At 39.4% G+C, this 14,533-nt stretch overlaps 1 protein-coding gene across 10 annotated transcripts in view; it reads right to left on the reverse strand.

Annotated features, from left to right (window-relative positions):
* The window catches only part of CFAP44 (cilia and flagella associated protein 44), a 41,133-nt gene that overhangs the window by 294 nt on the left and 26,306 nt on the right, over positions 1-14,533 (reverse strand). For 4 of the 10 annotated variants that reach the window (XM_039718163.1, XM_039718160.1, XM_039718159.1 and 1 more), the window contains 14 exons: positions 14,331-14,493; positions 13,874-14,004; positions 12,714-12,931; positions 12,162-12,327; positions 10,704-10,881; positions 9,131-9,616; positions 7,536-7,739; positions 6,912-7,107; positions 5,813-5,923; positions 4,229-4,359; positions 2,994-3,110; positions 2,217-2,418; positions 1,369-1,529; positions 475-609 (listed from right to left, as the gene is read on the reverse strand). In XM_039718163.1, coding sequence (XP_039574097.1) covers positions 475-609; positions 1,369-1,529; positions 2,217-2,418; positions 2,994-3,110; positions 4,229-4,359; positions 5,813-5,923; positions 6,912-7,107; positions 7,536-7,739; positions 9,131-9,616; positions 10,704-10,881; positions 12,162-12,327; positions 12,714-12,931; positions 13,874-14,004; positions 14,331-14,493 — 2,599 coding nt within the window. Of the gene's footprint in view, positions 1-474; positions 633-874; positions 1,071-1,152; positions 1,234-1,368; positions 1,530-2,216; positions 2,419-2,993; positions 3,111-4,228; positions 4,360-5,812; positions 5,924-6,911; positions 7,108-7,535; positions 7,740-9,130; positions 9,617-10,703; positions 11,862-12,161; positions 12,328-12,713; positions 12,955-13,873; positions 14,005-14,330; positions 14,494-14,533 lie in introns of those variants that run through there. The other 6 variants (XR_005628522.1, XR_005628523.1, XR_005628525.1 and 3 more) reach the window with 6 other exon arrangements.

The following is a 14,533-nucleotide window of genomic DNA, read 5'->3' on the forward strand; positions in this document are numbered from 1 at the left end:
TCCTATAAAACACAGAGAATGAACAGTGGAAATTTATTTCAAGCAGGGAAAGTGAAGCTTTCCAAGAACCAGGACATACCCATGACTTTTCCCCACCTTAGTCAGAACTATTTGAAAGAGTGAAGGTTCACTAATTTAGACTTACTCCCTGGTACAGAGCAATAAACTTCTCATTGTAATGCTGTTACATGACTGTAATATGACTGTTTCCATGTAACAAAGGAATATTCTTTTAATTCCTTCAAGGTATATTTTAATTCGAAATTCATTTGTTTCAGTCTTAGAAAGCAGCAAAATAAGAGCTTGCAGAGATGGTAAGGTATGGAGCAGCCATTCAGCCTGTCACACACTTAGCCCAGACTGCTGACTGCAGAGCATGATGTGAGACCAGGGAGCTGGGGAGGGCCAGATGATCCCTTACCCATTTCTGAACAGTCCCAAACCTGCAAGCACTGCAGTGGCTACAAGGCTCACCTGACCAGTTGTCAATGATTCCAGTTCAGTTTCAAGCTGATGCTTTTCATGGCAAAACTTGTTGAGTTGGTGCAGCTTGCTGGTGTTTTCCCTTGTCAGTTTTGTTAGCTGATGCTGCAGGAGTACAATTCTTTCCTAGAAAGATGTAAAAACTTGATCTGGGATGAGAGAGGACAAAAAGTGTGGAGTGGGGAAGAAGTGCTAGGCACAATGTAAATGTCACAGGTGAACAACGGACTGATCCCGCCACACCGCCTGGCAGGATCAGCCACACAGTACCTTTAGTGCAGTGTCATCTTTTTGTTTTTAATATAACTAAATTACAAATGCCTAAGTAAAGCAGTTAGGAAGAAGTGTGAGAAAAAGAAAGCCATTAGGTACATAGTATTTCTGTACCCGCCTATGCTCTTCTGTAAGGGCAGCATAAGCGTGTTGCCTGCTTGCACCACAGCAGCTGAGCCTTAGGCCCCACCAAACAGAGACATGAACTTTTCAGACTGCACAGATTGGCACCCCAGCCATGAGCCAGAGCCTGCCCTGTATTCAAAGTTTGTCACCAAAGGCACTGAGAAAAGGCAGGAGGTACTGAATGCCACCTGAGAACCAGAGAAAAACATTCTGCAAGAACTTCATGTAGGGAATGAAGTAGGAGGAAAGCAAAACAGAGAGATCAACTACCTCTGTGAAAAATAGGATGTGCACCAGCAACTGGAGCAGAGGTAGCAGTGATGATGGGAAATTGGAGTTGAACACTATGGTCTATTAAGGACAAGTGAAAAAAATGCAACATGAGCAAGTTGACAAAAGATTTTACTGTAACTTTTCAGTCCCCAGGAAAATGAAGCCTTAACAGATCATCACAACATGTGTTTTCTTCCTCTTCCTGCTGCTTACCTCCCATTCTTTGAGCTCCATGAAATGCTCATACTCTTTCTCCATTATTCTCACTTTCATCTGCTCCATGGGTATATTAACAGAGTGTACTTGAACTGCTTCAAAATCAACCAGGCGACCAAACTTCTCCATCATCAGATTATTGCACCTCTCCTCCAGTCCTAACAGAGGGACATTAGCACAAATGGCAGCACTGTCATTCATTGGTTTACAAGAATTTCTGCCTTACCCCAGCTTTTTGTCTGAGTCCTTTGGTATTTGCTCTGTAATAAATAATTCACACAAAACCACATAGAGCTCACAACTGAGTCATGCCACTTGTCCTTGCCCATGATCATGCCTGTGTGGTCACTAAGCCACACTTTAAGCCAGTCCTAGTAAATCACTCTCACACCACAGGCTGCACAGGCCTCTGCAGGTCTGGTGGTGCTAGACACACCTTTGGATTTGGCTCTTGGGAAACGGTTTTGAATAGGCCTTGTTTCCTTCTTCAGATGTTCCAAAGGGGAGGAAATTACCAGAAAAAGCTTATGTATCTTTGGCAAAACTACTTTTATCCTAGGAGTTCTGGTTTACAAGCAGAAATAGCAAACATGCGTCCAGAATTCCAGTGTCTCATCTCAGTCAGCTCTACTTATACTGAGTTCCCAAATAATTTTGCACGGCCTGATGATTCTGCAATGCTGGAGAACTGCTACTCCATCAAAACATCTGTTCTATTTTCTGCAGCAACCCTCTGTGACATCTGTGCAAGTATAGAGCCAGACGTGGTGAGTTACCCACAGAAAGTGAGAGGGACAAGAAGGAACATTAGCAATGCTGTATTGTTCAGAGTCTCTGTTACTCACCTTGAATCTCCATCTCCATTTCCTTTTTCTCCTGGAGAAGCTGCTTATGTTGCTCCTTGGCCTTCTTATGGATCTCTCTTTGCATTATCTTTTCATTACGTAGGTCCACAATTCTCTTCTGCAGGTACTGCAAGGACTGGTTGGTAAATACTAAAGTCTGGGAGAAGTCACGGGGCATCTCCCCATCAACCAAGCACTGCACCTGCAAAAGCAGCCAGAAATAAGCAAGGCTGGCTTTACTTATTAAGGGCAATGGAGATGTGCCTTTATATAAAATGTGTGAGCAATAGAGAATTTCTGAGTGAAGTGGGCATGGGCATGACTCTTTTTTTAGGCCAGGGAATTGTGTGAGTGAATGCATTGTATCAAATCTGACATTATTGAATTAGGCAGAATTCCCATTAGTTTCAATAGTTTTGGGGGATTTTTTTGATTTGTTTTTCTGGGGAGGTGTTTCATTTATTTTTTTCCTCAGGAGAATATCAGTAGGTATGGACCTGAAGGAGAATACCATGCCAAACCTATACAGCACTTGAAGACTATGCACATTTCAGCAATGGGCCAGCCCATTGTCCTTACCTCATTTCTGTCAGTACAGAAGAAGGGAAAAAAAAGGGAATTCTAGAGGAAATAGCAGCATGAAGTTCAGTTAATGGCACTTCCTTCCCAGGAGACCATAGTGAATCAGGAACTAAGGGCCCCAAAGAAACAGTAACACCATTGTTTAGACGTACACAGGCTACTCTGCATGTGCAGATGCACAACATCTTGAATTACCTGATGGAGTCTCAAAGGCACAACTACATCCAGTTCATTCAGTTTGTGCAGCTTTTCCCACTGAAAGGCCTCCAGTTCCCTGTTTGTTGTGTCCAGACTGGTTTCTATTTCTTTTGCCTGCAGAAAGACAAATTGTGGAAAAACAAAATCCTGTGATACTTAGAATACATAAGGCAACAAGGTTCTGTTAGAGTTCCTGATCCAAAGGGAAAGAAGTGTATAAAAATGTGCTTTTTTAAGCTACATATGATAGGTGAGTTTCGTAGGCAAACCCAAGGATCATCTACATATATTCAAGCAAGATTCTAACCTGAATACCTCTGCACACGTGTACACTCGTGAATGTCTCCTTAGAGCTGCCCTGTATGTGTCAAGAGACAGCTGCTTTGTTTAGCATCTAAAACACTTGTAGATCTACAGAGCCTGTAAGATAATTTTTATTGTGTTATGCCTGGAAATGCTTATTGATTCTGCATGAGAAAGAAACAAATCAGACTCAAATGTCATGCCCCAGGGTGAATATGTGGCAGCTGGCACTTAGGAAAGCCTTTAAAAACTAAAAAATGTTGCGTGTTAAGCATGCTCGATGGAACATTTTTGAGACAAAAAAAGCACAAGACTTGCATAATGTTATTTTGCTAGCACCCTCTCTCTTCAAGATAACTCTTCAAAATAAGATATTTTTAATCAATACAAATAAAATTTCTTAATGAATGCAGGAGTTCAAAAAAACAAAATATCAAATTTGTACCAAAAGTTTATCCAATGATTACCTGAGACAAAGAGCAACAGAAAATAACTAAAAGCAAAAGAAATAGATGGAAGAATAGAATTTTTATGCATTTATTTTAACCTGGATTTGTGTTAGGGTAAGTATTCTTCAATCTCTGTTCCCATACACACACAGAGAAGATAGGCCAGACCACACCATATGTTTCATCTGAACCAGAGAATCCAGTTCCTGCTGCTGCATGAGGTTAGACAGCTGGGAAGGAACTGACCTAAAGCCTGGATCCAGCCCCATGAAAGCTAAGGTTGGACCAATTTGATTTATCCTTTTCAGGAGAACAGGTGACTCATGTCGAGCTGCCTCCTGCCTCTGTGCTATCACAGATATCTCTTCCCAAATGGACATCTCTCAGAGGGTTAGGATTCCATTTTTAAATCTTAGATCAGCACTAATCACTAGCACTACATTCAACATGCTGATGCTTTCTGAGAAAACACTACAATACCTTTATGGCCAAGGCATTATATTCCTTTTTAAGGTTAGCAGCAACTTTCTTCTCCTCTTCTAAAGCTTTCTCAATGCCTATCCGTTGCTGTCGGAGCTGGATGGTGTTCAGGAAGAGATCCTCACTGCAGCCTGAGAGGGAAAGGGTCAAAGAAGAACTTACTTTCACTGTGACTACTCTGGAATTACTGAGTAGAGCTGGTACCTTGTCCTGTGCATATTCCCAGCATTCCCCATAATAACGCCATGGGTTTGGTTCCCCATTGCTTCCTTAAACATAAACCCATGGGCCACGTGCCTCCATGAACAGGTCAATGTCTTGGATGGATCTTTTTCTTCTTTACATTCAGTCAAGATATCTTGTTTCCAGAAGTCAGATTAAATGCATCAAAGCCAGCATTAAGGGCAAGTGCTCAAAAACTAGCTTTTGTAAGCAATGCAGTCCCAGTAGTTAATACATGTTTTAGTAAAATCTTCAATTATGTGAGCACATAGTTGTTTCTCCACAGCACCCTTCACAATATGAACTAGCTGTAGGGATCATTTATAGCTCTACTTGTAAACAAAGCTGTATTTCATAGAACCCGTGTCATGGTAAGGAAGATCTCTGAATTTCTACCTAATACTGTGATTTCAGTAATGCTTAGCAAATGCATAATTATGCCCATATCAGCAGACATAATAATAAAAAAGAGAGCCCAATAAAGGCCAAAAAGTTTCCACATAAAGAGACAAATATGAAGACGCTAACGCAACATGTAATTACCCTATTAAATTAGCAATTTGAAATTTTTATTTCTTCCCAACATTCCATTGAAAAACGAGATAAACAAGAAGTTAATAAAAATTCAATTTGTGGAAATGATTTTAAAATCCAATTTTAAAAAAAGGGAAGGCAAATTGTTGGTAAGTTAGAACTTCAAAATGAAGCAGTGCTGTTACATGGTCAAAGAATTTCACTCAAAGAATTTTTTTTAAAAAAACAACATCCTAAATTAGCTAAGCTTGCACAAAAGAAAAGGAGGAAGAGAGATTGCCTGCCTTTTTTGAATGCACAAATGAAGAGGATTTTGCAAAGTAAAGCTACTAACTTTTCAGAACAGCCTAGCAACAGGCCATTGCTGCATAAATCCACGAGGTGGTAACAAAGAGCTTCGATCAACAGCATGAGGATCCCCTCAGAATTTCCCTGAACAGAAAGGGATCCAGCCAGGCCAGGCAGCTGGTTTCCAAAGAGCAGCTACAGCCTTGCCACTGCTCCAATCCAGAGAGGAGCCTTTTCTCTCCAGATAACAGCCATGAAATAGTAAATGCTTCTTTACACAAAATAATTAATTCTTAGTGCTTAGCTAAGTTTCATTTTTCCAAACTTTTTTTTAATTAGGATAGTCTACACTAAGTTTTATTGTCTTGACCAAAGTTTCCCAGGGAAAAATACTGCACACAGAAGGGGTACACACATTCCAGCCCTTCATTACATTACCATGCAGTGAATAATTTTTAAAAATCTGTGTTTTCTTTTCAAACACATGATGTTGGCCCTAAAGCTAAACAAGTTAACACAAGGAAATAACAGCTTAGGTACCTTCTGGGCAAACTGAGTCATCAAAGACTATGTTTACAGATCCACAATTTTCTTCATCAGCCTTTAAGTCAGGCTTTTCATCATCCTCTTCTTTATTTTCATTTTGTTCACCTGAAAGAAACAGGCACTGGCTTGCAAAGTGCTTCAGACTCATCAGCTATGCATTCTGCCAATGTGCTGGTAAACACAAGCCCAGCAGCCCATGAAAAATCATTCTGGTGATATGTGAATCCAGGCCCTTTGTGCCTATTGCATTGATCTGATGCAATGTTTTCACAGAAAGGAAAAAGAAAAAAGGGAAAGAGAGAGAGACTGAGAGATCACCTCGTAGTAGAACAGGCACAGGTGCAGCCCATGTTTTTGGGACTTATCTTCAACATATTTCCTCTCTTTATACATGTTAGGAACTTAAACAGTGTAGGTTTACCATTCTACCAGAAAGATTAATCAACCAAGCAGAATATGGAAGCACAAATCTGTCGTAAAACATCACCATTGTCTGCACTTCTTGCTAATCATGTCCCACTTGAAATCAAAAGCTAAGTCAGAGCAAGCACAAGTATTTTAGCTCAGTAGGACTGCCTAGCTTTAACAGCTTAAAACTGAGTAACTAAGATGAATGAAATCCTTTTGTAATATGTTTAGTCCTGTGACTAATAGATGATTGCAGATTAGGTTTATGATGTCTCATTAGTCCATGGACAGATTAGAGCAGAATGTCATGAATGTGACAGACTAATCACTTATCCATAGCTCCCATTGGTACAGCATGAGAAGCACCCATTTAAAGCTGTGCCTCTTCCTCTTACCAATTATCAGTCCTCGGCACTGACTTACAGGCTGTAAATTGCAGGAGCTGTTATCAGACCAACTGCCGTCATGTTAGAAACTGGATTACTTCATTGTTATCATTCAAGATGACAGCCACAGAACACATTGTCAGTCTATAAACAAATCTGGGTAAGTCTGACCTACGGGTTTTTGAACTGACTGGAGTGTTGTGTGTACTCAGGACTCCAGCTAGACCGAGAGATAGGTACTTGACCACATGGAAATACGTATAACAAATCCACAAAGCAAAAAGAACAAAATCTCCAACCTGCTTCTCCTCCTACTTCTTTTTTTTCCACACATTCAATTTCCTTCTTTAAAATATCAGTCAGAACATCAGCAAATTCATTGTTTTCTCCAAGGGATGCTTTGAAGCTGGCATAAAGAGCTTTCTCACGTTCCTCAAGCATTACAATCTCACACTTTCTATCCTCCATTTGTGCAAGGCAGCTCTTCAATTTTGACTAAACAAACAAAAAACTATTTCAGTTAAAAGGTACAGCACATGTGTACGTATATAGGATGCATCTGTGAAGATTTGGAAATGCAAAACTTGTCTTTCTCTCTTGATTAAACCCATGGTTCAATCAAGCATCACCTAGGAATATATTCTTAAAGTATGTGATTAGTCACTTATGCCACTTAATGAAGGATCTGTTAAAATACAGATATTAAGATTATTAAAAAATTAAGTATTGGAAGTTAGAAGCGACCATCCTATTAGGCTGATCATCAAGAGTTTCTTGTTTTTCAAAATTTAGCACTAGTCACTGGATTGGTGCTAAAACAAAGTCAAGGAATGCCACCATTTACTTTATGGTTTACTTTGGTTTCAAGCCATGCATTAATGGTACTGTTAAATTAAAATTAATGATACACGTGATCCACTTACATGTACGTTCTCCTGTTTATTGATGAAGGCACAAATTTTCTCCTCAAGAAGGTCCTCATGTATCTCAAGTTTCTTCAGGATAAGCAGCTCTTCACAGCATGTGATGCAGCGCAGATCAGCACTTTTCATCTGCACATCCATCTTCAGTTTCTTGTGCCGCAAAAGGCAAAGTTCAGCATCAAAGTTGATCACCAGTGTGTTGATCTGGAGCAAAGGAGTGTGAAATCAGGAACAGGAAAAGTATTACCAGTGCATTTAAACATGCAAAGCTAGAGAAGGGAGCAGAAGGGAAAAATTCTCTCTGCCAAATCAACAACTCGGACATGCTATTTCCTAGAGAGTACTGATGCACTTTGAAAGACAATTCTTTGTTCTAAGCATAATAGTAAAAGAATCATCAGGGCTTCACAGGAATCTTTCTCTACATCCCCTCCATCCCTGAAGTATTTTACTCTTCAGAGAATGTTTTCAAGTAGTCTGTAGTTTACAGTAGTTTATATAACAATCCCAGATGCATCAATAAATAACTCTTCTGTCTTGACAGACTTCTTTTGAAATAGCTGCCAGCTCTGCACTTAGACATTTACAGCTAAATAAGTACTAGCAGCTGCTAACATTAACTTACAGGTGTGTGATGTTCACAGCAGAATTTGGTATTCCCTCAAAACCTTCATACACACAAACAAGGGTATCTGTGTTGAGGCAGACCAAAGAATCAACTCCCAGTAGAAGAAATTAGAGGAGAGATGCAAAGAAATGGAGCAAACAAGTGAACAGTGGCATACCTCTCCTATACAGCTCTCTTAAACTCTAACTCAGGTGCATCCTGAGCTTGAAGCAGTACACTTGTGTTCAACAGCTTTGAATGGATTTTTTTCCACATTATCAAATTATACCTTCCCCCACATTCTAGTGCTGAGTTCCAAAGCTTAGCATATTGTTGGAAAGGAAAACTATTTTCATTTGCATGCTTCAAGCTTTCTATACGACCATTTCATTTGATATCTCTCCTTTTAAGAGATTATTCCCTCCCTCCTTTTCTATGCTATTCAGAATTTTATCACATCACTAAAACAATTTCAGTTGCCTTTTTGCAGGCCAAAGATATATTATCCACTTAGATGTACCTTTCAAAGAATCTTTTCCATGACTAAGCATTTTGGTTACTCTCTTTTGTACCTTTTCTAATCCTACAAAGTCATTTTTTGGACCAAAAAAGTTGAGACTACAGTTATTGAAGAGCTGAGAACATGAATCTACAAAGTTGTAGTGATGATGCTTTTTTAACTCTAATTTTTCAAGTTATGTCTAACATTTTACTTGTCTTTATTTTTCCCCTTTTTTTGGCCACTAAGATCATAGCTTCATGGCACAATCAGTAAGAAATCGAAGATGTCTTTCAAGTGATAATAGTCAGAACACGTGTTATAGTTATGGATTTATACTGATTTCCACTGTAAATTTACAACAGTTAGCATTTTATGGGACTGCAGAAAGGCAAGACTAGCAGCAATCCTGAGACAGAAGGGGTTTTGGTTTCATTTATGAACCAGCGGGATTTTTTAATCTGACAAAAATAACTTTCAATTTCCTACCTTTTTAATCAAGGTCTCCTGCAAGTATAGATTTTTTATCTTCTCCCTCTTTAAAATTTCCAGTTCCATTTCTGTTGGCTCTGCTTTCCCCATCTCAAAAGACTCCTGCTCCTCTGTGACCACAGCTGATGCATCTCCAGCCTGTGCCATGGGGTCACCCTCTTCCACTGAAGGAGTTTGAAGAAACACGTGCCTAAATGCGCGAGATGAGGGACACCCTTCCAGTGGTTCCTTGAGCTTTGCCTTGGCCTCCTGCTCCTCTTTGAACTTTAGGAGGACATCACTGTTGTACTCAACTATTTTTTCAGGAACCTCATCTGGGTGTAACTGAGGGATCGGGGGAATAGGGAGATGTTCTGATGCATCTAAGTTTGCCTGTATGGATTTGACTTCCTTCACTAAACTCTTGATTTCATCAATAGTAGAAACCTTGAGATCCCTCAAAGACACAATCTCTTTGTTCATATTCACTTTCGCCTTATGGATCTGCAAAGGAAAAACTGTTTTAGTAGGATTCTCTACCACAGGAAGCAGTCTTACTCAACTCAAAAAGGCTAACATTAGGATAATCAATAATTCTGTGATAAGGGGACACTGTATTAGTTGATTCTTTTTACATAAAGTAATAATTGAATGTGATCTATCATCCATATACTTGGCAGAAACATCTTCTGATAAAAGAAAGTAACATACCATCCACCTGAAGCAGATGGAATTCCTCATCTGTATAAACCAAGAATTTATGACAAGAACTATTCCCTTTGTTTGTTCTAATGAGTTGGGTTAATCACTGGCTATCTGGTAGCAGTGATGTATATAGTATCTATCAGCACTACAGTGAGGTGCTGAAGTCCAAACACAAGACTAAAATGAACCAACAAATCCCCTGAAACTGTAGCATTGCTTCTGTAATGCTTAGGCCTCGCTGCCAAAGTTACGCAGCATCACTCTTTTGCACTCAGCCAAATACAGTGAAAGACCATTCCTATGAGAAGGATGGGGGGAAAGAAGTCACAGAGAAAGCAACAAAGATACCGCACAACATTTGAACTTAATGTGTCTTCAAGGTTGAAACATGTGTGGTAACTGTAGGTGTCCTACGATAGCAAGGTGGCTCAAAAAAAACTGGTTTCTCAGGAAGATTCCAATTCCAGGAACAGTGATTACCAAAGTGCAAATACAGAGAAGCCACACTTGAACACTTGTCCTTGCTCACATCCCTGTTTTTGTAAAGGTATGTCCTGTCAGGGGTTATTTAGCTCAGTGTTTTACTAGATTATAAGACTTGTAATTAAAAAAGACAGGTGTTCCTGCTGAAATACTTAGTTAAGGTAAATTCTCTTTCTCATTTATAAAAAGTCACCCTGGAATGATTCAGGTTTGAGTTTGCTGAAGCACAAGACTGTTCACAAGAGAAGGGCTGATTTGTAACTAAAGCTTACTCAAAACAGCCGTCTGTCTTTCAAGGCCTATTCCCACACTCACTTTCAATTATTTTCAAAAAATTTCTTCAGTGATTAATACTGAAGTCCAATTCCCCCAAATAAATTGGGCTATATACAGTTTCACATACCAAGTCTTCCAGGATTGCAAGCTGTATCATCTTCTTTTCAGTGCTTATACGCTCATTTTCAGTGAGTGTGTAGTTAGTGGCACTCTTCAGCCTGTAACATCCTATATTCTCCCGTGCTTCTTTGATCTCCTCAGCATCTTTGGAATTCTCATGGTTATGTCTGGGTTTGCTCTTGTATCTGGTAGGTACAAAAAAAACCTGAACTTCAAGACAGAAAGCACACAGTCTTGTATGAACAAACAGTCATTTCATACCCTCTTACTTGTGCAGCAAAGTTTGGGAGGTGAAAGAGTGATACATCTCTTTCAGAAAAGAATGGCTACTTTGGAAAGAATATCCTTGCACACTTAAATGAAAATCCCAGAGTTTTTTTCCGCCTAAGAACTCTTAAAACAGCTCTGCCGTGGGAAAGCTTAAACCTTCACACTCAGACTGAGTTCTGGATTAAGTGAGTACATGCTGCTATCAATTTCAGGGAGCCGCACATCAACAATCTACCACTCTGTAGCACAGAATACTTGATCCTACTCTACATTGTTAAACACTCAATAACCTTAAAAGCTTTATATTCTGACTCTACATTGGTCCTATTCCCTGCCATTCATCTCCTAAGGAAGAGAGTACTCATCAGTACTTCCATGAGCATGGAGTGGTTTGGGTTATAAGGGATCTTAAAGATCATGTCATTCCAGTGCCCCTGACATGGACAGGACCTTCCACTAGACCAGGTCACTCAAAGCCCCATCTAACCCAGCTGTGAAAAAGTGGTCATTCAAAGATATGACTTAGGTTAGATATTTGGAAAAGGTTCTTCCCCCAGAGGGTGGCTGGGTACTGGAACAGGCTCCCCAGGGAAGTGGTCACAGCACCAAACCTGACAGACTTCAAGGAGTGTTTGGACCATGCTCTCAGGCACAGGGTGTGACTCTTGAGGCTGCCACGTGCAAGGACAGGAACTGGATTTTGATGGTCCTTGTGGGTCCTTTGATGGTCCCTTCGAACCCAGGATATTCTATGATTCTGCAAAAGATGTCCTGTCCCCCTTTCTTGCTGCTCAAGATAAAGACTACCATGGAGCATGAGGGCATATCACAAACACTTACCCAGCTCTTACAGTGTCTGCTCCATGTGGGGCTGGAAGGATTCACTTTGAGTTGACTGTAATGGCATCTCTCAATCATGATCTATTTAGACACATTTTACTCCCCATCTGAAAATGCAGCTACCAAGCTAAATTCAAATTTGATAATATTTTACAGGAACCATAGAAACTAAATATATTCTAATGCTCTCTTGAGAATTGGAGATACATGAAAATTCATCTGTTTTAATTACAACCCTTAGGAATATAGAAACCTAAGCAGGGAGATAATAGCGCCAAATGACAGCTAAATGGCATTACTTGACCTCAAATAAGAAGCAGAACTAAAAAGGAACAGAGTCCAGTTTAAGACTCACAATTCATGCCACTCTGCCCTTCTCTTCATGATCTTGGCTTTCAGTGCATCATATTTCTCAACAAGTCTTTTGATTTTCTGACGTCTGCTTTCTATATAGCGCGTGGTTGGCTTCCGGATCTCTGGTGTCTTCAGCCTTTCAGCCTCCTTCTCAAAAGCTACACTTCCTGAAACAAAATATAACCATGTGAAGATGTAATACCATGCAGCACAGCACAGTCCTAGCTACTGGAAACTCCCTCAGACAACTCCTGTAGAACAGATGTGAATTAGGATAGTTCCATTGTAGTGGATGTTTTGAAAGTATTCAGGTTCCTTGACTTGACTTTTAGTCACATTCTACCCATGGGGCTGACAGACAATTGCTGACATTGATCTAAACATGGAAAACTATGTATGAGTGTTACTTTGTATGTAGGTACTAAAAAAACACATTACAGCTATATTTCTTTACTGCACTTACACGTGTATTTCTTTATCTTGGACCCAGGAACACAAACTGAGATGAAAGACAGAAACCATATTACTGAAAGATTTAAATGGTTATCATTACCTCTATGCACAGGGCTTATCTCTCTGAGGATCTCCTCTTCTGTTTGTTCTGCCTCTTTAAGTGCTGTCCACTTCTCTTTAAGTACTGCCCACTTGCTGTCCACATGTTTCTTATCTGGGGCATATTTCTCAGACACTGTTAGAAGGCTGTAGGTCGAAATCTGATGATTGCTTTGAATAGCATGCACAGTGAGAGTCAATTCCAGAGAGTCCCGAAACCTGGGATCCCAAATTAGACAAAACTGTCTGATGTCAGTGGGCACAACATACCATTTCACCTTAACCAAAAGAGCATGGATAGTGTAGTTCTCTTATTGCACATACAATCCTTACATATAAATCCACAAGTCAGTAAGTAATTGCATAGCATGATGACATCTGACACTACCTATTGACTTTTATGCAATCTAAGAATGGAGACGATCAAGAATAAACACATGAAGACTTTTCCCAATATAAAAACTTATACCAGGTTCTTCATGACAGTAAATTTCATCTTCTGTTAAGGACTTATCAAAAACATGCTCAGTCTATCTTTTTTCCCAGTCACATACTCTGTGTGCCTAAGGTGGTTTTTTACTTGTATATTTATTTTATTAATTCATCTTTTTCTCTTACCTAGATCTATGAAAACCAACTCAAAATGCACCTCATGCTTAAACTTGTGTTCTTGAGAAAGTTTGTTTTGTAACTTCAAATTGTATAGAGAACATTGTGTTAGCAATGACATTAAAATACCTGACAGATACACAACACGTCTTAAAAACAGGCATTCGTTTCCCAGGTTGTTTTTCAATATTTCAGTAAGAGTTCTTGGTTCTTATTGAACGTACTGGCAAACCCAGGCAAACAGTCTCAACCAGCTTTCTTAATACAGAAGTGAATCCAAATGAAGTAATTTCCTTCATTTGATTATCTGCATTTTCACCAAAGATTCAACAGAAGTAATTACACATAAATATGAACATATACTCCTGTGTATGTTCCAAGAATAAATAAGATTCTTAAATAAGAACAGAATCATAACGGAACAGATGAAATACTGATTATATGAGAGAGATTTAAAAAATCTCATTCATTTTTCTTGTGGGAGGTACAACTTCATAGACAATAAGCCCCATGGAAGGTCAGGGAGAGAAGTAGCAGAAAAGTGGTAATTACTGTGCTTGTAGTTTCTGCAGTCCAATGAATTGTTTCTCGTGCTCCCAAGCCAGCTGCTTTTGCACTAAATGGATTCTTTGTAGTGTCTGCCTATCCAGCTCTTCAAAGATCCTACGGTCCATCTCAAACTCCTGCAGGAAGACAGAAAACCCAACATCACATTATCTTGGCTACTAGGTCTTCATAATAAATACTTTTACCCTAGGTGCCTTAGTTGCATGCACATCAACAGTACCCTTTATTTCAGAAGCTATCTCCACAGAGAACGACATTTTTTTCCTGTGCTTCTTAATTGGCACAAATAATCAGCTGTGATTCAAAAGTCCAGCAATTTATATATTCTTAAAACTACCTTAATCCAAAGCATTGGACATCTTGGGTCCCAACATGATATGTAGCAATATTTTAGAAGAAGGTGCCTGTAAATGTAAAGGACCCCAATAAAAGCCAGGTGTACCTCTCTGTGCAACTGCATGTGCTTGGGCAACTCCTGATTCTTTTGAAGGAGAAAAACAAAGTCTTGTCTCAGTGCACTTAACTTCTCTCTTTTCCTATTTTTCTTTTCTTCAGCTTCCTTCATTTTCTGTTCATGCTCCTTTTTCTGCTTGTATTCCTCAATACTGAAGATGCATAAAAAGGAGATTATGTTGTTTCAATGCA

Source organism: Passer montanus, unplaced genomic scaffold (genome assembly GCF_014805655.1).
Source record: "Passer montanus isolate IOZ18808 unplaced genomic scaffold, ASM1480565v1 scaffold39, whole genome shotgun sequence".
Classification (NCBI taxonomy): Eukaryota; Metazoa; Chordata; class Aves; order Passeriformes; family Passeridae; genus Passer; species Passer montanus.